Source organism: Geospiza fortis, unplaced genomic scaffold (genome assembly GCF_000277835.1).
Source record: "Geospiza fortis unplaced genomic scaffold, GeoFor_1.0 scaffold324, whole genome shotgun sequence".
In the NCBI taxonomy this organism is placed as follows: Eukaryota; Metazoa; Chordata; class Aves; order Passeriformes; family Thraupidae; genus Geospiza; species Geospiza fortis.
Window position 1 is genome coordinate 694,326 of NW_005054559.1, and position 17,134 is coordinate 711,459.

The window sequence follows — 17,134 nt, forward strand, 5'->3', positions numbered from 1 at the left end:
GAGTTGGATGGGGCTGGGGAAGGTGTGGTGCCGGGACAGCCGGGGTTTTATGGTGGGATTGTGTTTTGTAGCTGCTCATGAGGGGGGAATGGAAGCTCCAGGGGCTGGGAGGCGCAGCGGGGATCCGTGAACTGAGGTGAGGGAAGTGCTTGGTTTGTGCAAATGCTCCAGCGAGCCTGTCCTGGGTCACTGCTGCTGCCAAACCCGGTCCTGTGCCCCTCCAGGGCTCCTGTGAAGGGAAACCCATGGGATTGGAGAGTCCTGAAGGGTCCCACAAGCTGCCAGGGCATTTTGGAGCTGTTGGGAGTGAGGGAGGTGATTTGATTTGTGCAAATGCTCCAGCGAGCCTGTCCTGGGTCACAGCTGCTGCCAAACCCAGCCCTGTGCATCTCCAGGGCCCTTCTGAAGGGAAACCCACGGGGCTGGAGGGCCCTGAGCAAAGCCCATGGGCTGCCAGGGCATTTTGGAGCTGCTGAGGTGAGGGAGGTGACTTGGTTGGTGCAAATTCTCCAGGGGAGCCTGTCCTGGGTCCCAGCACAGCCCTGTGCCCCTCCAGGGCTCCTGTGAAGGGAAACCCATGGGGCTGGAGGGTCCTGAAAGCCCCACAGGACATTTTGTGGCTTGTCTGTAAGGGGATCTGCAGCAAGGCTGTGCTTGGAGCTGTGTCACAGCAGGACAGACCCTGCTGGGATTGCACCAGGAGTGTGAGCAACAGGTCTGCCCTGCTAAATCCTGGGGAAACTGCTCAGATCTTATTGCTGGTGATGCTCAGAGCTCCTGGGGCTGGGGGTGGTGCTGGGAGCCCAGCCCAGCTCTGACCCCAGCCCAGCTGAGCTTTGGCTGGGATGTGGCTGCTGGAGCTCTGACCTTGGCAGTTTTCAGCCCTGCAGGGAGCCTGGGGAGGAGAACATGGCCAGGCACTATTTTAAGTCTGCTGTGGAACAACTTGCATCTGCTATTCTTAGCTTTTTGTGTGGAGGGTCAGCACACTTGAGCTGCCCTGTTTACAGCCTCACGTTGGGCCTGTGCTCTGCTGGGGCTCCTGAGCCACCTCTGAGCCTTGGCTGGGGCCAAAAAAGCCAACTCAGCCCACTGTCTTGACTTGCCATGGAGTCTGAGGGATCTTGCTGCAAATACCCACTGATGTCCACTCTGCCTTGACTCTGAAAGCATTTTAGATTTCTTTTCAGCTCACCTGGGTAATGAGGTGAAAGAACTGTGTCTGAAAAGGGCTCAGAATTCAGGATTGTAGCTGTGGGTGCATTCCTGGAGTGAGGCAAGCAGGTAAAGCACGAGCCTGGCTGGATCTGGCAGCTGAAGGACAGGAATGTTTGGGGTCATAGCTGGGTCTCAGTGTTGAAATCACCTCAGACCCCTCACGAGTCACAACTGTTTGCTGCAACAGTCAATACCTTCAGCCCAAAAATCTGCTTCTGGGGTGGCCTTCTCTGCCAAGATGCTCTGGCTGATTTAGCTGACATTTGATTGCAGGTTGTGCAGGCAGTGAGGGGTCCCTGTAGGCTCTTCAAGGGGTGCTGATGCCTCTTCAGGTGATGGAACAACCCAGGCAAGGTGAGATGGACTCCTGGAGAGGGGTTGAGTTACTGGAGAGCAGGAGGGAAAGGCTGGCTTGGCATGTGGATATGAATCTAGTGAGATAAAACATTTATCCAATTTTGCATTGGTAGATTATTTTGCTTTCCTGTGAAACCAGTGATGTGTTGGTGCAGTGGTTTTGAGATTTCACCAAATTTTTTTTTTGAGATTTCACCAATTGGACAGTTGGGCAGTGTGTAAAGGAACTGTCTGGTGATGTGTGTGTGTGTTTGGCCAAATTATTGTGCTGAGATGTGGGATTATCTCCATCCCAGCAAAACTCTTCTGCATCTCAACAGGGATCAGCTCCAGGGTTCCTCTAGACCCTGCCAGTCTCAGCTCTGCATCCAAACTTCTTCAGCTGCTGCACAGTTCTGCATGGTGGTCATGGCATCTCCCTGAGGAGGGAGGGGGAAGGAATCCAAGTGCTTTCAGACACAGGAAATGAAATGGGAACGCTTCTAATGAAGTGGGTGTAGCCCAGAGTATTCCTGTCAGCAGACTTAAAAGAGGATAGAATGTAGAAATGTTGGAGTCAGCTGTTTTCTTCCCTTGGGGTATGAAGTTTGCAGCCTCTTATGCAAGTCCTGAGAAGTTGTCAGAATTACACAGAAAACACTTAGACAGTGGCCAGAAACAGGAACCCTTCCTGGATGTGACAGAATTGAGGAGGTACAAAATCCATCTGAGCTCTGGGGGGAATGCTGTCCTCCCCTGGAGCACAGGAACGAGCTGCTGGAGCAACTCTGCATAAACAGATAAGAAAACACTGGTTTTCATGTTTGCTTTGGTTTGGTAGCACTCCAAATAAGGAGCTGCTTGAGGCAGGAGATCTTTGTGCAGTCTGGGAAAGATATTCTGAAGGTCACAGATTCTTTGCAGTGCAGGTGGCAGTTTGCTGCTTTGCATTGCTGATGTTGCCTTCTTGCTGACTGAATAGTGGGTGCTCTCCCAAGGCATGCTGAGTGTCTGCTCCAAGTGAAGCTGTGTCTGTTGAGGGCATCTGAGCAGGAGTTAAACAACTTTTGCTGAAGAATTAAAACCTTGATGCTTTTGTTGCATTTGAGTCAGTCCAGGCTGCACCCATGAGTTGATCCTCCATCCTTGAGGATAACTGGGAGTGGGTGAGGGAGCTACTGTGGGACAGGGAGCCAGTGGGCAGCTAATGAGAGATGGAAGTGATGTAAAAAACTCTTCCACAGAAGTCTGTGCTGGAGGGATTGTCACAGCAGGGTGGTGGCCTTGAAATCTCTGGGGATGGAGTTGTTTTGGAAAAGCTGCTTTGGAAAACAGCTGGCTGCTCCAGAGGCCATGGATGTGGAAATGTCAGGAAACAGATGTGTGTATAACAGCATGAGAGGGAGATGGTACTAGTTCAGGTCTGTTGCTGAATGAATAGTTCAGCTTTGGAATGGAAATCCTATTTACCTCTAAATGAAAGTGAGCGTGTCCCAGTCTTTGTGAGTCTGGGACGTGGGACTGCACAGAGAAGTTGTTACACTGTCATAAGTTAGTCACAGCCATGGGAGTGCTGCTGAAAGTGCTGTCTGAGCTGATTTGGGTCTGGGAATCTGCACTTCAGGGCTGTGCTGCAGCTCCTGCCAGCTGAAGCGGAGAGTGGCCCAGGTCAGAGCATTCCTGAGCTCCAGACTGTGTCCTTGCTGATCAGGGGCTCTGAGGGCTCATTCTTTGGGGAGGGAGAAGGTGGAAAGGCAGAGAGTATTGTCTGTGGAAAGGCAGAGAGTTATTTTCTGTGGGAAAGCAGAATATTTTCTGTGGGAAAGCAGAGTATTGAAACTCATGCACTCTTGGAGTGAGGCCAGCAGGTAAAGCATGAGCCTGGTTGGATCTGGGACTGAACTCTGTTTCCTGGTTCTTCTCCTCTGTAAGAGCTGGGTCTGTTCCTCCTTTCTCTGCAGCCTGGACCCTCCTGCAGCCAGGCTCAGGAGGTTTGTTCTGATTAACCATATTGATGACTTGGAATATTAGGTTGATGTTCCATGCTGTGCTAGCCTGGGCTAGTGTGCTCTGTGTGTGGCTCTGGTGGGACCCACGCTTTCTTTCTACAGGTTCTGCTTGTGCAAATTGCTCCTGATCCATGTCCTGAAGCTGATCTGCAACCCTGGGCCAGCTCCCTGTGCAGTGTGAGGTGAAGCAAAACCACTGGGTAACTTCAGGGCTTCCTTTGCCAAGGCATTCATGTAACACTGTCAGCTATTTAACGAGATAAATACTTCACTGGGGCTTTTGTCTTGAGTATTTTGGTTCTGAGCCAGCAAATCTCCAGTAAAGCAACTCCTTGCATAGCTGAGAGCAGCAGCAGTTTGGGTAACCAGAGTCTTCAGGACTGGGTTTCTAAAATATCCTCAGCTTTCAGAGTAGTTTTTGCTACTGGGTGAACACAGGGCAAAAATATCAGATTCTCTAACTTCTGACACCTTAAGTGAGCAGCTTCCTGCAGGGGTTAACATGGGGATCTGACAGTAATTCCCATGAGGAGATTTGTGTTCTTGTCCTGGGCAGGTTTGTTTGAAATGGGCTCTGATGCTATTCCCCAGCATCCTGAGAGTTACGGAGAATGCTCTTGCACTTGGGCAGGCAGGGAGTGCAGCAGCCATGGCATGTGCTTTCTCATTTAGGGCACTCAGATTCTTGAATTTAATATTCCTGGCTGTGTACAACCCCTTCCAGCAAACCCTGGCAGGCAGAGGAGGGCTTGGAGGAGCACAAACTGCAGAAGTGATACACCTGGAGCTCTCACTTGTGGGACAGCATCAGGAATTGGTACTTGGCTTTGATGTCAAAGCAAACAAGAAACTGTGCTAAGAGTTGACAATAAAAAAAATCAGTGCTTGTGCTGTGGGATGCAGAGCTCCTGTGTGTGCTTCAGTGAGCAGGAGGTGGGTAGGGTAGGTAAACAAACAGCAAGAGCCTTTTCATGGGTTGAAATGCAGTTGTGATCTCCCAGCTGCTGGGTTTCACTAGTTAAAAGGAACTAGGGGGAAAATTAATGCCTGCTAATCTTGATTACATGAGTCCCCCTTCCTTTTCATGGCCTTGACAGCTGGAATTAGGAAGACAAGCTGGGGCTTCAGCTGCTTTCCCTTGTCTGTGTGGTGCTGCTGTGGTTATTTTGGTCTGCCTGACCTGTGGCTCGAGTGTCAGTGCTGGGGTTCTCGTGGAGAGCAGGGAGGGTGAATGCCCAGTCCTCTGCTGGAAGAGATGGGAGGATGAGCAGAAAGAAAAGGCTTCACACAGCAGGAAGCAGTCCCTGTTCCTCAGGTCAGTGTCCACTGGTGGGCGTGGGCTGATCCAGCACAGCTTCAGGCTGTGTACTTCAGCTGCCTGGTGCTTCTGCAGAGCTGAGTTCTCTGAAATCCTCAAACATCTTGGCATTGGCAGAAAGTTCCTGTCCTGCCAGGGAGTGTGTTTGCTGTCTGCAGCATTGCTGGGAATTTGCTTCCTCCTGTGACCATCAGCTGCTCACCCAGGTCTTGGCTGTGTCCTTAGCCCAAGGCCACCAGTTAGGGTCTCTAAATTCCACTCAAACACCTGAAAGATCTGGCAACTTCTCATGTGAACACGAAGCCATATAAGCCTCAAAGCACCCTTAGATGATGATCTGGTTCTCCATAATTGGAGCAGCTCTGGCTGCTGCTCTGCTTGCACTGACCAGTGGCTGTCCACAGCAAAATAGATGTGCTCACCTAATTCTGTTGGAGCTCCTGTAGCACAAGGAGATGGCAAAATGAATCAAGATCTGCCTGTTGCCTCTGCAGAGCTGAGTTCTCCCTGACTGGAATCCTCAAACATGTTGGCAGAAAGTTCCTGTCCTGCCAGGGAGTGTGTTTGCTGTCTGTAGCATTGCTGGGAACTTCCTTTGGTTATTTGCATCCTCCTGTGACCATCAGCTGCTCCAGGTCTGTGTCCTTAGCCCAAGGCCGCCAGTTAGGGTCTCTACATTCCACTCAAACACCTGAAAGATCTGGCAACTTCTCATGAAGCCATACAAGCATCAGACCACCCTTAGATGATGATGATCTGGTTCTCCGTAACTGCAGCAGCTCTGCTGCCCTGCCTGCACTGACCAGTGGCTGTCCACAGTGAGCTCAACACAGATGTGCGCACCTAATTCTGTCGGAGCTCCTGTAGCACAAGCAGATGGCAAAATGCATCAAGATCTGTGAAATATAGGTCAGGCTAAGACTTGAGGATGTCAACAAGCTCATTTCCTTGTTTTGCTCTGGGAATGACCGCTGTCAGATTGCAGGAGGCCATAACTCAGGCACACTGTGATTTCACACAGTGTTTGTGCACAGTGTTGGTCTGCAGCAGCAGTGGAGCTGATAGACTGCCCAGGGAGTTATAAATACAAGGTTAAACCAAAGCTGTTCCCTTGCAAGCTCTGTTTAGAGGGGGAACTCTAAAAAGTGGAAGCCTCTTGAGGCTGCTAGAGATGCAGAGCTGCTGCTGAGCCTCTTGAAGCTGGTGGTGACCAAGCTGCTCCTGGCCAGAGCAAGCAATGATGCACCCTCACTGGCCAGCAAAGGCAGTTGTTGGTCTGTTTCATATCAAACTTTCTCATCCTGCCAAGCAGTGTTTGCCCTTCCTCACTAGAGGGAGAGGAGTCCTGACTGTGCTGCATGCAAGGAGCCAGCTCTCAATTACAGTATCTTCACTGCTTAACCCAAAACTGGGACTCAGAGCAATGGCCTCACAGCTCTGGCTCCTGAAACATCCCACAGCACTCAGGAGTTTCACTCCTCTGTTTCTGTCCTACCTGCCAGCTCTGGTGACTGGTGGTGTGTGACTGCCTCCTGCTCAGAGCAATTTGAGGTGAGATGTCTCTAGGTCAGTGTATTTGTGTTGTGTGAGCTGCTGGGTTCTCCAGCTGCTGGCACTCACAGAGCAGCTCTGAAATGGCTGGAGGTTCCCTGTCAAGCTGTGGGATTGTTTAAACTTCAGGCATAATTAAAGTAACCTCAAGCAGTCACAGCTGGACAGGCCTTGCCCTGGAAAGCAGCTGTTTGAAACTCTTCTCTGTGCTGAGGAGGCTTGAGCTTTGTGCACAGTTTGCTCCAGTCTGACCTGTTTTAAACTTCTTATTCATGGGTATCTAACTGCTGGGAAAATGCAGGATGTACACAGAGTTTCTTTGGGGGTACTCTCAGGATGAGGAGAAATTGCCTTTTGGGGCATCTTCTTTCAACAAACAGCCTGCTTTAGGAGAGTAGAAGGGAAAGTGGTGATCCACAGCAGATGCAGTCAGCTGTAGCATTTATCATCCACAGGGAAGTGGGAGTTGTGAAGGCTACAGGAAATGTGCCTAAATCTGTAACTGTGTACTTGGAAAGCATTGCTGTTCTCTGCAGGCAGCAGAGCTCAGTGCTTAGGGAGGCCTTGGGATTCACTTGTGGGAAACTCTGGATGCAGATCAGCTTGTCCTGCTGTTCCTGCCATGGTTTTGTGCTTCTGCAGCACTCTGGAGGTTGGTGCTGGGGAGTGGTTGGCAGTGCTGATCCCAGGGGATGCTGTCTGTCCATGCTGCCTTTGAGCAGTCCATGTGAGGAGCAGTAGCCTGGTGAGCTGGAATGCTGTGGGATAAAGGTGCTGAGGCACTGGGATGGGTGTGGGAATTCCTGGTGTGAGGCAGGAATGGGAGGGGGAGCTGCTGGCAGCCCCTGAGGGCACAGCCTGTGCCCAGAGAGCTGCTGCTGTCAGGTGCCTTTCACCTCCTCAGGTGCCCCCTCTGTAGCAGAGCACCTGCCTGGCTCCAGGGCCATCCTTGGGCCCTCTGGGACGTGCAGAATGTTGTGGTGTAAGTGCCTCAGGACAAACGGACAGCTCTAGAAATTCCTTTTGTCCAAATGCCTCATGACCTGCAGAGCTGCCTCCTGCCACTGTGGCACTGGGATGGCTCTGTACAGCATTGACAGTCTGAAGTTGCTTCCTTGTGAACTCAGGAAAGGAGGAGGGAGCTAAAGGTCAGGCTCAGTTACCTCTGTGAACTGAGTAATTGCTGTTTGAGTAGACAAAGCTCTAGTAACACCCATTGTGTGCTGGGTGCTCCTTACCTGCCTCACACCAGCAAGGTGTGTGCAACATCCACGCAGGGTGGAAGTGCTGGTGGGCCCACTGGTGGGGAGTAGAGCTTGTATCACCATTACCTCTTTTCCAGGGAGGCTCTGCAGCCTGAGATCCTGCTGCAGGGGCTGCTGCCTGGCAGGAATTGCACTGTGGGAAGGAACCACCACCAGTCTGTGCTGATGGTGGCTGCAGATCAAACCAACCCTCTAGAACTGGTACAGCTGGTCCCTTGAGCGTGTCACTAACTCTGACCTCCTCTTCCAGTTGCAACCTGCCTACAGGTGGAGAACCTGCAGCATCCTTAACTCCAGGCACTCCTGCACTTAGACCAGCACGATGGCAGGTCGAGGTGGAGCTGCCCGACCGAATGGACCAGCTGCTGGGAACAAAATCTGCCAGTTCAAACTTGTTCTGCTGGGAGAGTCAGCGGTGGGGAAGTCCAGCCTGGTCCTGCGCTTTGTCAAGGGGCAGTTCCACGAGTACCAGGAGAGCACAATTGGAGGTGAGTGCCAGCTCCTGTGGCCAGGAGGTGCTGACCTTGCTGCAGCAGTCTGGGGTGTCAGAAACAAGACTGGCTATTTTGGTTTGGTCTGGGATTTTTGCTATAAATAGAGCCAAACAGTTAATGCTTTAACTCTTGGTTCACAATTTGTTAGTTGGTGTAATGATCAGCATAGCAGAGAATAACGCTATGGCAACCCCACAGTTTGCCTCTGAGGCTTTGTTTCCTGTGCCTCAGCTCCAGCTTCTAATTGGAACGGAGGCCTTCAGCTTGGTTTATGGCCCTTAATTATCTTTTCAGACCATGACCTGGGATTTTGGGGCTCTTTCTAGCCTGATTCTGTTAACTGCTTTCACAGTGCTTTGAGGTCTAGTAGTTTATTAGCTTGAAATCATTAGCACCAATCCACCAAAGGCTGGTTGGCATGTGGATCTCTGAGCAGCAATACTGGGGGGTGTCCTGAGAAAAGGCTTGAGTTGTCCCTCTGTCACCTGTGCAGGGAGCAAGCACAGCTAAAAGTGTGGCTTCCTGGCAAGCAGGGCTACTGCCCCTCTGTGGAGGGCTGTGCTCTGCCCCAGTCTGTGTCTGTGCCTCTGTGCTGGGTGTGACACAAGGGACAGCAGCCAGTTACTGAACTGGGCTGTGTGGTGTAAGTTATTGGTGCTCCCCAGGTCTGATCTTGGGGGTGCCACAGACTCTGTGATCCCTGTCAGGGCTGCTGGGAGGGTCTGGCACTGTGGATGCTCCAGGGGCTGGCTGCTGCCTGGGCCCTCTGAGCCACCTTCCTGTCGCTGTGTGACAGTTCTGGGTTGTGCCACAGCAGAGCTGCAGCTGCCACAACGAGTGGCACCGCCTGTCCAGGGCTCAGCTCGCTCCCATGTGGCAGCAGAGCTGCTCTGAGGGGCCCTGCTGGAGCTGAGGCAAACCCCCTTCTCTTGCAGCTGCCTTCCTCACACAGACAGTGTGTCTGGATGACACAACGGTGAAGTTTGAGATCTGGGACACGGCGGGGCAGGAGCGATACCACAGCCTGGCCCCCATGTACTACCGGGGGGCCCAGGCTGCCATCGTGGTCTACGACATCACCAACACAGTGAGTCTGGGCAGGGCTGGGGGGCTGCCAGGGCTTTCTCCCTGTGCCAGGGGCTGCTCCCTGGGGCTGTGTCCTGCTCAGAGCCCTGCAGGTACCCAGCTGGGGATGCCAAGTTCTTGAAAACTGCTCACGGGCTCTTCCTCAGCTCTAGCCAAGGCTGGGAGCTGATGAAGGATCCTGCTGCCAAGTGCTGCAGAGGCAGGACACTTCTCACAGGAAAGCCTTGTTCTAATCATATCTGCCCTCTGGATTCCTACATGGCTGCCCTTCCTGACTGCTGCCTCCTGTTTGCTTCCAGGACACATTTGTACGAGCCAAGAACTGGGTGAAAGAGTTGCAGAGGCAGGCTAGCCCCAATATTGTAATTGCACTAGCAGGAAACAAGGCAGACCTTGCTAACAAGAGAGCTGTGGACTTCCAGGTGAGTGAGAATCCAGAGAAGTTGTTACCCTAGCAGGTCAGGAAAGCATATTTTTGCTTAAGTGAGGGAGGTGGCAGCTATGTAAAATGTGCTTTGGGGGGGAATGAAAGTGAGGTTTTGTGCTGAGGACTGCAGGATGCCACTGAGCAGGGTCTGTGCCCTTGCTTCTGTAACAACACATGTGGCCCTGGCTGGTGAAAGTCCTTGTGAATGTGGAGGAGGAGGCCCACAGAGCATAAGCTTCTGTCCTCATCCTCCTTTGCTGCCTTACTCACATGGGGATGTCTGCAGGGTGTGAAACAGCATCTTCTGGGTATGAGACACACGAGGAATCACTCCTAGCTTGTTCTCTGCTCTTCACAGCTCTTACCTCACCTGAGGCAAGCGCTCAGGAGAGGTTCTTACCCAGCCCTTGCACAGGATTGCTCGTGGTGCCCTTGCAATGGGTGGCACTCTCCCAGCTGACCCAACTCCCAGGTGCTGTGTGGCTCAGTCAGGCTGTGCCCCAGCCCAGCTGTGGGACACTGGCTGCTGCTGGAGCATGTCCCTGGGCTGTCCAGGCCAGGTGGGACAGGGACAAGAGAGGCAATTTCTGGCCCAGGGTGGGACATAGTGTTTCTCCAGCAGTTAGTGTGTTGACAAGTGAAGTGCACAAAGTCTGCTCAGGCCTCCTGCCAGGCTGCTTTTAGCACTCTGATGTGATTGTTTGTAGGATGCACAGACATATGCAGATGACAACAGCTTGCTGTTCATGGAGACGTCAGCGAAGACAGCGATGAATGTGAATGAAATCTTCATGGCAATAGGTACGGCCTGTGTGTAGGGCTGGGGCAGCTCTGAGTGCCAGCACTGCAGCCCAGGAGGGTCCTGTGTCAGCCAGGGCTGGTGGCTCTTACTGGGGCAGTTTGCCACACTGGTGTGATTGGTCATTCCCTGAGTGTGTGGAGCCTTAGCCTTGCAGAGGTTCCCTGAGTCTGGGGTGGTGATGGACATGGGAGCAGGTGTGATGCCAGCCAGAGCTGAGGAAGGGGTGCAAAATGCATGTTTGTGCTGTCCCAAACTCTGCTGGCAGTGAGGGCTCAGGCTGGAGCAGGCTGCACCCAGCCTGGGGTGCACAGTGTGAGGAAGTTGGCTGTGGTGGTGTTTGCTGGGATCCCAGGACAAGAGAAGAGATGAAAATCTTGACTCCATATTTCAGAAGGCTAATTTATTATTTTATGATATATATTATATTAAAAGTAATTGGCCATTAATTAAAAACAACCACATGAGACCAATCAAAGATGCACCTGTTGCATTCCACAGCAGCAGATAATTATTGTTTACATTTTGTTTCTGAGGATTCTCAGCTTCTCAGGAGAAAAAATCCTAACAAAAGGATTTTTCATCAAGTGTGTCTGTGACAGTTGGCCTCTGTGGAGAACCCTGCTAACAATCCCGTTCCTTCCTAGCCAAGAAACTGCCAAAAAACGAACCCCAGAACGCTCCTGGTGGCCCGGGCAGGAATCGGGTGGTGGACCTTCAGGAGAGCAGCCAGCCCAGCAGAAGCCAGTGCTGCAGCAACTGAGCAGCTGCTGCAGCCCACGAGCCCTTGGAGGAGTGACTGGAACCCACGCTAACGATCGCACTTACCGTAGGGCGGCTGCTGCCGGCGCCGCCGTGATTCTCCATCCCTTTCTGATCATAGGCTGGAGGGAGTTCTTCCACCTGCACCTTTCTGTACAAATACTAATTCAATTCTAAGTCTTAAGTCACTTTTTTAATATATGAACTTCTGCTCTTCCCTCTTCCTGGTGGTGGTGGATGCAGGAGCTGGTGTCTGCCCAGCCAGCGTGGCCGTCCCAGGTGAGGCCAGCAGCAGGCGAGGCCAGCAGCAGCCAGGTCCCACAGCACTGTAGTTCACTATGGGAAACAAAGGGATATTGGGACACGTGTTTAAAGTTCCTGTCTGTAAGAGCTGAGGCTGATCCCGTACGATGTGCCCAGAACAACCACTAAACTGTAGCATTAGAGACAAACTCCGGCTCTTGGGCCACTTATTGACCAAATCAATGATGAGTATTTGGGGTGGGGCAGAGGGAAGCAAAACTGGTTTCTTCTGTATTTTGTATTGTATGTTTCTCCATGTAACCAATCAGTATCTTGTCAATATAGTACATCCAACGAGCTGCCTGTTGTCTTTCTTTGTGTTGGACTCCAGCATGCCAACTCTTCTTTTCTCTTGGTTCTGTCGTAATGCACTAATCCCATTGCAACTTTTGCAAAAAATCTTGTATAGAAATTTGTCCTTTTCTTGATGGTTGTGATGCCACTAATATTGTTAACCCTGCTCTGGTGGGAATACACAAGGTTTACTGATGTACAGAGGTGGGGTGGGGGAAACCTTGGGTAACCTGTTGGTGGGAATGACATGTATTGCAAAAGCCTGTAATTCAACAAAGAATGAAGGGAGGTATTAAATGGCTTCTGTTGCCAGACTCTAACTGATGTTGGCTGCTGCCTAGTGCCTAATGCAGTGTCTTATGCATCCTGGTATTTAAGAGGAACTGTTGACTTAGTCTTCATCACAAACTTCAGTTTTGTGTGATTAAAACAAAATTTTTATAAACCTATCATAACAACAATGTTCATGTTTCTTAATGCAGCAGGGACTGGACCTGAGCACAACAGTCCTTGCTGGAAGCTGAGCTGTGCTGGGCTTCTCCTGGTATGTCCCACACATTGGTAGGGAAATGGGGCCCCTCCTTCCTTCCTGAGGAGGGAGAAATGGGGCTCATGAGCTTGGGCTGTGTGGCTGCTCCTGCACACAGTGATGCTGCTGCTGTTCACTTGGCTCCAGTGTGCTCAAGGAAGCTTGAGGGAATAATTGTGGTAATTATTCCTTGCTTGATACTTCTGGGGAAACTCTACAATGCAAGATGGGGAGAGGTGGGAGAACAGTGTGTGGAGGAGCTCTGCTCTGCAGTGGGACAGGCTTGGGATGGTGCTCCAGAATTCATGAACACAATGCCTGTCCCTGGAGCACGATGGCCTTGGAAGATGCTGCTCTCCTGTCACTGCTGCATGGACTATGAGATCCCCAACACCCTGGGACCTGGAGTCAGTGTGGAAGAAGGAGCAGCTCCTTGCAGCTCCATCCTCACCAGCTGTGCTGCCAGCAGCACCGTTTGTGCTCAGGAGAGGCTGAGGATGGAGATGTGCTGCCTTTGGAACCCATTGCCCCCCTCAGCTGAGGGGCTGGGTCACAGAGCCTGTGAGTAGAGCTTTTTGAACAGCCTTGGCTTGTGTGCTCTTCATCTGCTGTCCAAGGTCTCAGTGCCTCTTCCTCGTGCTGGATTTCCTTAAAATCCTGGAAGCAGGAAGGGTTTGGAATGATTTGGTGATAGAGTGCCTGGGATCATGCTGCAGCCTGTGGGGTGTGGGCTCCTTTGTGTGGTGCTGTTTGTGCCTGGCCTCCTTAGCTGCTGGAGGTGCTCAGGATCTCTGTGGGACCACCCAGTGCTTACTGTGTGGGGTGGGCTGATGCTGCTGGCTTCCCCAGGCAGCCAGAGATGGACCAGTTTGGAGAAGAGCTTCCCTGATGCCACTCAGAACCATTCAGTGGACACTGTGTGCAGTGCTGTTGCCATCTGCTGGCTCCTCTCTCAGAGTGCCAGATCTCTTCCCGGACTTGGAGTCTCTGTGAAGGCACCTGTGATACCCTGAGGAGGGTGTTGCTGCTTGCAGCAGGGGCTCAGTATCGAGGCTGGGGACCTGCTGCTGTTCCTGGTGTGTGTGATCTCAGCGTGGCTTTAGCACAAACAGGCGTTCCTGCCTGCATACCTGCAGCCTGCCCACACAGCTGCTGCCTGCCCGGGCCTGAGCAGGCTGTTTGTGGTGGTTACACGCCGCACCCGGGGCTGGGCTTCTCCCTCCCTGCTCCTGGGAGCTCAGGGTGGACTCAGCAGCCCCTTGCCAAGCTGGGAAGGGGAAAGTGTGGCTACAAGAGTCTCACACCACACCCTGCCAGGCAGCCCAATGTGGTTCCCTCCCTTTTGTGTGGGGATGGGTATTGGCTGAGGCTGTGGAGCTGGAGCTGATGCTGGCAGCAGTGTGAGGAAGGGGTGAGGTGCCCCTGCTGCTCCTGTACAGGTGAGTGGGACTGCCTTTCCTCCCAGATCCCCTCCCCTCCCTCCCAGCACCCTCTGGGTCTGCTGTCTGACCCCATTTTGTGCTGCCCTGAGAAGCAGGAGAGCTTCTTCCCTCCCTGTGCGTCCCATTCCTCTGGCACCAAGAGCAGGGCGCAGCCTCCCCATTAATTAACACCCAGAGAACACAAAAGAAGATTCAATGCAAAAGTATTTTTATTGGATATAAAAACATTCCAGTTTAGTGAAAAAAATGGCATCATTGCTGATGAAGCTTGTCTGGGCTTAAACCCAGGACTTGCTCCTGTCTGCTCCGGTCCTGCCGTGGCCGTCGGGTCCCATCCTCTCACACCTGGGCTTTGGTGGCTCCGTTCTCAGAAGCTGGTCCGGTCTGTGGGGCAGCAGAGCTGACCTGGATGGGCACACTCCTCTCAGGAGCAGCTGGCAGTGCCAGCTTGGGGGCCTCAATGTGGAGCTGCCCATCCTTGGACAGGGAGCAGGTCAGCGCTTCGGCATCCACCTCCTCGGGCACGTCCCACTCCCGCTTCAGCACCTCGTACTTGTAGGAGAAGGAGCCCTTCTCATCGACGTTCTGCGTCTCCTTCTGCCCCACCAGCACCACCTTCCTGCCCACCACCTTCACCGAGAGCTCCTCAGGAGCGAAGTTCTTCACGTCCTGGCACACAGAGAAGCCGTCCCCGGAGCTCTGGCTCAGGCTCATGCTGCTGCTCGGGCTGTGCTCCATGGCCATGGCTCCGTGGTTGCTCAGGAGCTGCTCGAAGCTGCTCATGAACTCCCGAGCTTTCTCCATCTCCTGCTGCAGCTCGGTGAAGATGGTCTCTGCGTGTGGCCACAGGGTCCTCACTGTGCCCAGCCGGCTGGCCAGGGAGCTGGAGGCGAAGGGTGCGAGGTGCATCCGGCAAAGCATCGCTGCTGCTGCTGTCCCGTTTCCAGTGGGCTGGAAGCGTTCTGCCCCGCTGCTGCCGCCGCAGGTTTTTATAGCCGATTCCCCGGAGGCGTGGCATTGTCCCGCACATTACGTCAGCCTCGGGAGAAAAGCTCAGCTCTTTCCAGCCCGTTCCAGCTCATTCTTGTTAGTCACCCGTGAGGAGAGGCAGGGCTGACGTCGTGCCCGGCATACCTTCGCCCTGACTCTTACAGCTTTGCTCTCCTGGCTTATAATTAGCAGCATCACCTCAGCCTCCGAGCGGGATGCCTGAGCCACCCTTGCCAAAAATCTGTGCCCTTTGCATTTCCCAGGCAATGGAGTGAGTCTGGGCTCGTCTCCTCCCTGCCTCCCCCCACCCTCCCCTGTTTTCCATTTCCCCCCATCTGTGCCCAGGTGGGTCCCCTCAGGTGAGACCAGAAGTCAGCCCGTGTCCCCATGCCCAGGTGGGGTGCTGAGGGGGTCAGCCCGTGTCCCCATGCCCAGGTGGGGTGCTGAGGGGGTCAGCCCGTGTCCCCATGCCCAGGTGGGGTGCTGAGGGGGTCAGCCCGTGTCCCCATGCCCAGGTGGGGTGCTGAGGGGGTCAGCCCGTGTCCCCATGCCCAGGTGGGGTGCTGAGGGGGTCAGCCCGTGTCCCCATGCCCAGGTGGGTGCACAGTGGGGTGCTGAGGGGTCAGTCTGTGTCCCCATGCCCATATGGGGTGCTGAGGGGTCAGTCCGTGTCCCCATGCCCAGCTGGGGTGCTGAGGGGTCAGGACAGGGTGGGGGTGCCCAGCAGGGAGAGGGGTCCCAGAAAGTGAAAGAAGTGCCTGGCAGCAGATGCCATGGGACATGTACAGGGGTGGGATTTGTTCCTGCACTGGCAGGAGTGATGAGCTCCTGGCACAGTGGAGCCTTCCCCCACCGAGCCCCTGGCAGGGGGGCCAGGGAAGGGCTCAGCAGCCCCCCGGCCATGGCCCCACGGGCGCTGCTGCATCACGATGGCTCTGCAGAAACCTGAGCTCACGGCGGTGACTGCGGCTCCCTATTTGCGGCATGTGACCTGTCCCCAGAAACAGGCGCTGCTTATTTTGGCTGGTGGATAATCAGCCTCTCAAAAATAGGCGATGGCTCCAGGAGGCTGCGTGGGGAGAGAGAGCATTCTGGAAGGGACACACCCCTGGGCAGGGGAGAATAAAACCCGCTGCTTCCCTTGCCCAGCCCAGCACGGCTCCAGCCCTGCACAGAGCAGCAGCAGCACAGCCAGGAGCACTCTTCGGAACAGAGATGCTTTGCCGCCTGCACTTTATGCCGCCCATGTCCAGCTCGCTGTTCCCGTGGCTGGGACCCGTCCGCACCCTCTGGCCACATCCAGGCACCCTTTTCGCCGAGCTGGAGCGGGAGATGCGGCTGGAGATGGAGAGGGCTCGGGAGTTCATGAGCAGCGTGGAGCAGTACCTGCGGCGGGAGCAGCCCCGGCCGGCTCGGCATCGCCTCCAGCACCAGCGCAGCGCTGCCCCAGAGCTCCGGGGACGGCTTCTCTGTGTGCCAGGACGTGAAGGACTTTGCCCCCGAGCAGCTCTCGGTGAAGGAGGTGGGCAGGAAGGGGGTGCTGGTGGGGCAGAAGGAGACGCAGAACGTCGATGAGAAGGGCTCCTTCTCCTACAAGTACGAGGTGCTGAAGCGGGAGTGGGACGTGCCCGAGGAGGTGGATGCCGAAGCGCTGACCTGCTCCCTGTCCAAGGATGGGCAGCTCCGCATCGAGGCCCCCAAGCTGGCACTGCCAGCCGCTCCCGAGAGGAATGTGCCTATCCAGATGGGGCCAGCGGTGGCACAGCAAGCTGGCAGCGCTGAGGAGGGAGCCGAGCGGGCCAAGGCGTGAAGAGGAGCGACGGGGACCAGGCTGAGCCTGGCGACAACGGGGGCAGCTGCTGGCCGCAGAGCGGGACCGCGCCATGGCCCGGGCCGTGGTGTCTGCCCGAAACATGCGGCTTTTTTTGATATGTAATAAATATTCCTAACTTTTATTTGCGTGGTTTCAGTGTTTCTGGTCTTGCTTTGCAACGCTCCTGCCCGTGCCCACACAGCGCGATGGCAGGGCTGGGAACAGGGCTGTGCTGGCACCGGGCATGGCCCGGGCACCGCTGCCAGGGGAACGGGGCTGGCTGTTCTGGCACCGGGCATGTCCCGGGCACCTCTGCCCAGCTCTGCCCTGGCAGAGGAGGATGTGCGAGGGTCTCCGGGCCATGAGCAGCACCGAGAATCCCCGGCAGGTCCTGAGCATCCCCCTGGGCAGCCTTGGGAACAAGTGACTCCCATCTCCGGGATGCTGCTGGAACACTCCTGTGCCCGCCCCGCCGGCAGTGCTGGCACATTCCAGGCG

General features: G+C 54.3%; 4 protein-coding genes across 4 annotated transcripts in view; 3 read left to right on the top strand and 1 right to left on the bottom strand.

Annotated features, from left to right (window-relative positions):
* The window catches only part of KCNH4 (potassium voltage-gated channel subfamily H member 4), a 21,009-nt gene extending 12,999 nt beyond the window's left edge, over positions 1-8,010 (top strand). The window contains exon 15 of the mRNA XM_031064130.1: positions 7,948-8,010. Coding sequence (XP_030919990.1) covers positions 7,948-8,010 — 63 coding nt within the window. The remainder of the gene's footprint in view (positions 1-7,947) is intronic.
* RAB5C (RAB5C, member RAS oncogene family) lies at positions 7,948-12,311 on the top strand. Its single transcript, XM_031064116.1, has 5 exons — positions 7,948-8,185; positions 9,127-9,278; positions 9,577-9,699; positions 10,412-10,505; positions 11,151-12,311. The coding sequence occupies exons 1-5, from the start codon at positions 8,020-8,022 to the stop codon at positions 11,264-11,266; spliced, it is 651 nt and encodes a 216-aa protein (XP_030919976.1). The 5' UTR covers positions 7,948-8,019; the 3' UTR covers positions 11,267-12,311.
* A 1,713-nt stretch (positions 12,312-14,024) lies between these two features.
* LOC102037407 (heat shock protein 30C-like) lies at positions 14,025-14,810 on the bottom strand. The gene has a single exon (XM_031064137.1). It carries the CDS (start codon positions 14,752-14,754, stop codon positions 14,173-14,175), a length of 582 nt encoding a protein of 193 aa, XP_030919997.1. The 5' UTR covers positions 14,755-14,810; the 3' UTR covers positions 14,025-14,172.
* Positions 14,811-15,697: 887 nt separating this feature from the next.
* Positions 15,698-16,772, top strand: LOC102037237 (heat shock protein 30C-like). Its single transcript, XM_014310640.2, is given in 2 exon segments — positions 15,698-16,242; positions 16,244-16,772. Coding segments are annotated over 2 exon segments (594 nt in total). The 5' UTR covers positions 15,698-16,038; the 3' UTR covers positions 16,634-16,772.
* The last annotated feature ends 362 nt before the right edge of the window (positions 16,773-17,134 follow it).